Source organism: Aplysia californica, unplaced genomic scaffold, assembly GCF_000002075.1.
Source record: "Aplysia californica isolate F4 #8 unplaced genomic scaffold, AplCal3.0 scaffold00077, whole genome shotgun sequence".
NCBI classification, from domain to species: domain Eukaryota; kingdom Metazoa; phylum Mollusca; class Gastropoda; order Aplysiida; family Aplysiidae; genus Aplysia; species Aplysia californica.
In genome coordinates, this window is record NW_004797347.1 from 1,677,978 (window position 1) to 1,681,206 (window position 3,229).

The 3,229-nt window shown below is 40.9% G+C and overlaps 1 protein-coding gene across 1 annotated transcript in view; it reads left to right on the forward strand.

The window, feature by feature from the left end:
- LOC100533395 (glutamate receptor 2) overlaps positions 1–3,229 on the forward strand; it is a gene marked incomplete in the record, with an annotated part of 156,880 nt that overhangs the window by 107,750 nt on the left and 45,901 nt on the right. The window contains 3 exon segments of the mRNA NM_001204680.1: positions 826–832; positions 835–839; positions 841–843. Coding sequence (NP_001191609.1) covers positions 826–832; positions 835–839; positions 841–843 — 15 coding nt within the window.

A 3,229-nucleotide genomic window follows, 5' to 3' on the forward strand; every position in this document is an offset into this window, starting at 1 on the left:
TTTCTTCCTGTTTCCCTCTCACAAACACACACACACACACACACCCACACACACACACACACACACACACACACACACACACACACACACACACTCTGTCACACACTCTCTTGCTATTTCACTCTCTTTCTTTATCTCTCCCCCTCCCCCTCTCTCTCTCTCTCTCTCTCTCACTCTCTCTCTCTTTCTCTCTCTCTCCCTTCACATTCCACTGTTGACCTTGAACCACCCACTTAACCCCGATCATGCCCACATCGATCTCTCCCCTCTTCGATCTTCCTCCGCGATTCCCGTGACAAGACATGAGTCTCAAGTCTCCATCTGGTTCCTAAACCAACCAAAGAAAACAAACATAATCACGCACAGAGTGTGGGGGTATTGATTCCCTAGTCTAAGTAAATACCGACAAAGATCGTACTTGATACAAAATAGTTCACTCCTCTCTTTGAGCCAATCAAAAAAATGTCCGCAAAATCCGGTGGCGCCCTCTTATAAAATGTGTGGACTTTGCGATCAGAGTCACCCTACTTTTGTAAAAAAAAAACACAAACAAAAACAAGAAAAACAATAAAAATGAAACTTACAAACTGTGTTATTCCTCTTCTTCTTCTGGAGAAACGAAAGAGAGCTTCAAAACAAAGACTGCATCCCCATCTGACCAATGCGCCGACTTCCGCGGACACTTTTTTGGCTGAGCGAACTACCTTGTTATGTACGATCTTTGGTCTATGTAAACACCGAAGATCGACGTGGCGACTAAAAATGACGAATACACACGAACATTCATGATACGAGGTTACCGAGTAACAATTCTAAACGTGAGTGGATGGAGGCTGTTCCCTCGTGGTCTGCTATTTCCTTTCTATCACACATCTTTCGTCCTTATCTTGTGTGTTTTTCTTATGTTTGAGTAAGGAGAACGCATCAAACTCAATATTATTGGTCATTTAGTGCTGGGGCAAAGGAAGACAGACAGGCAGACAAAAACAACAGAGAGGGAAAGTAAAGAAGTAGGACCTACTAGCAGGTTGTCCAACCGCTCGCCGTCCTTTTCCCTCCTCTTCTTTTTAGTATGTTACTCTCAAGTATGACCTTACACCTAAGGTACTTTTATCTAACCTACTTATTTCGCGTGCTGTAGAACTCTCACTAAACCAACAGAGGAAACTAATCACTCTCAGAGAGTGGAGTATCCATTCCTAAGGTTAGGTAAATATCAATATTAATGTTTTCATAGACGACAAAATAATTGACAAATATAGGAGAACAAATAATCATTGAGTAACAATACAATCTTCAAGTAGAACCTAGAACTGATGTGAGAAAACGGGAAAATAGAGTGGTAGTGGTGGTGGTGGTTTAGAAAGTATAATATATTTGCTGCATCCTGGTGAAATCAGGCGCTCTGCATACTTTGATGAAATCGGTGGAACCGACATTTTTCCCGCACGCCTGTGAAAACCTATCCATATATTTACTTTTTTCTTTCTTTTCTTTCTTTCTTTCTTTCCTTCTTTTTTTCTTTCTTAATATATCATATGTTTTATTTTTGATTATGGCGTTTATGCAAGGGGACAGGGGTCGGTGGTAGGGTTGGGTTGGGAAGGGGAGGGAGAGGTACAACTTTTATGTCCATTTAACAGTCATCCTGTGTGGATTTTTTTTTTAACGAAAAAACGCTGACGAAGAGCACAACCTATTATACTTCACAATTTAAAAAGTCACTGAAATTTTGGCAACCACCATCAAAAGAAAGACAAATAAAGAAGAGGTAAAATGATACAGCGAATACATAATGATTTAAAGAGGAGTCATACAGGGATGTGTACTTTCACCAGGCTTGTTCTCCCTGTATCGTGAAAATATCATTAGACACATAGAAGAAATGCCAGGTATCTCGATAGGGGGACGTCATGTAAACAATCTAAGATATGCAGACGACACAGTCCTAATAGTAATACTAGTAGAAAAAGAAGAGCACCTATAGAATCGTTTAAATGTCATCGTACAAGAGAGTGACAACATGGACTTAACCTAAACATCAAGACAACTGAAACAGTGGCGATAAGCAGGAAACATCCAATCCCAACCTGCGTTATCAAAATCAATGATACCTCAATCAAGCAAGTACAACATTTTAAATATTTGGGGACAATTATATCATCAGATGGGAGATGTCAGAACGAAATTAAAAGCTGCATTTGCCAAGCAAAAGCAACCTTCCACAAAATAAACCAGAAACTCACAAACATCAATCTGTCACTGAAAATAAGAAAAAGAGTACTGAAAAGTTAAATCGAGCCTATCCTAAAGCACGGACAATCAATAGACAGCTGGAAATAACAACTGAGGCGACAGGGTTGTGGTTCATAAGACGCATCCTGAGTATCCCAAGGACAGCTCGAAAAACAAATGAAGAAGTCTTGGTTGAAGCAAATTGCAGACGACAGCTTATGACGAATCATTTGACACACAATGCGGAAACAAGCATTGGAGAATATTGTAACAACAGGCAAGTTTGAGGGAAAGAGAGGCAGAGACACACAGAGGGAAAAGATACTGGACAGGTTGACAACATGGCTTGGAAGCAGCAAAAACAACAGACACCATTGCTGCTACGCAAGACAGAGGGAGATGGGGGTCCATGATCGCCCACGCCAGTCGGCAAGGCACCAGATGATGATGAAGATTATACGAATAACTCAATAGGGCAAAAAAAAAATTGTCGAGCGCTTGATTTCACCATGTCGTGACAAATTCACAATACTGCAAAGCAGCAGCGACGGAGACGTGAACACAGTTTTTTCCTTTAACACATGGTCTCTTTTAAGGACAAGCGGGCTAACCCAGATTTCGGTAGTTTCCAGAAATCTTGACCTACACCAAAAGTGGGCATTGCCCTACCTATAGGAGAAGTAGGTTTGGTTTCATTGGTGTGTATATTTGGTTGATACAAGATAATTCTCTCCTTGTCTTTTAAAGAAACTGAACAAAGGGCTAAAACTTTACCTTCAATTTTCTCACAAGAGCATTTTACGGGATAGCCCCCTCGTGTTTAACATTTTAAAAGCGAATCACAAAATTACATTTCAGGCTGCCTTCCAGCTCAGTTGTCATCATGCTTGACTGTAGTGTAGATAGCCCATGGCATCATGCTTGACTGTAGTGTAGATAGCCCATGGCATCATGCTTGACTGTAGTGTAGATAGCCCATGGCATCATGCTTGAC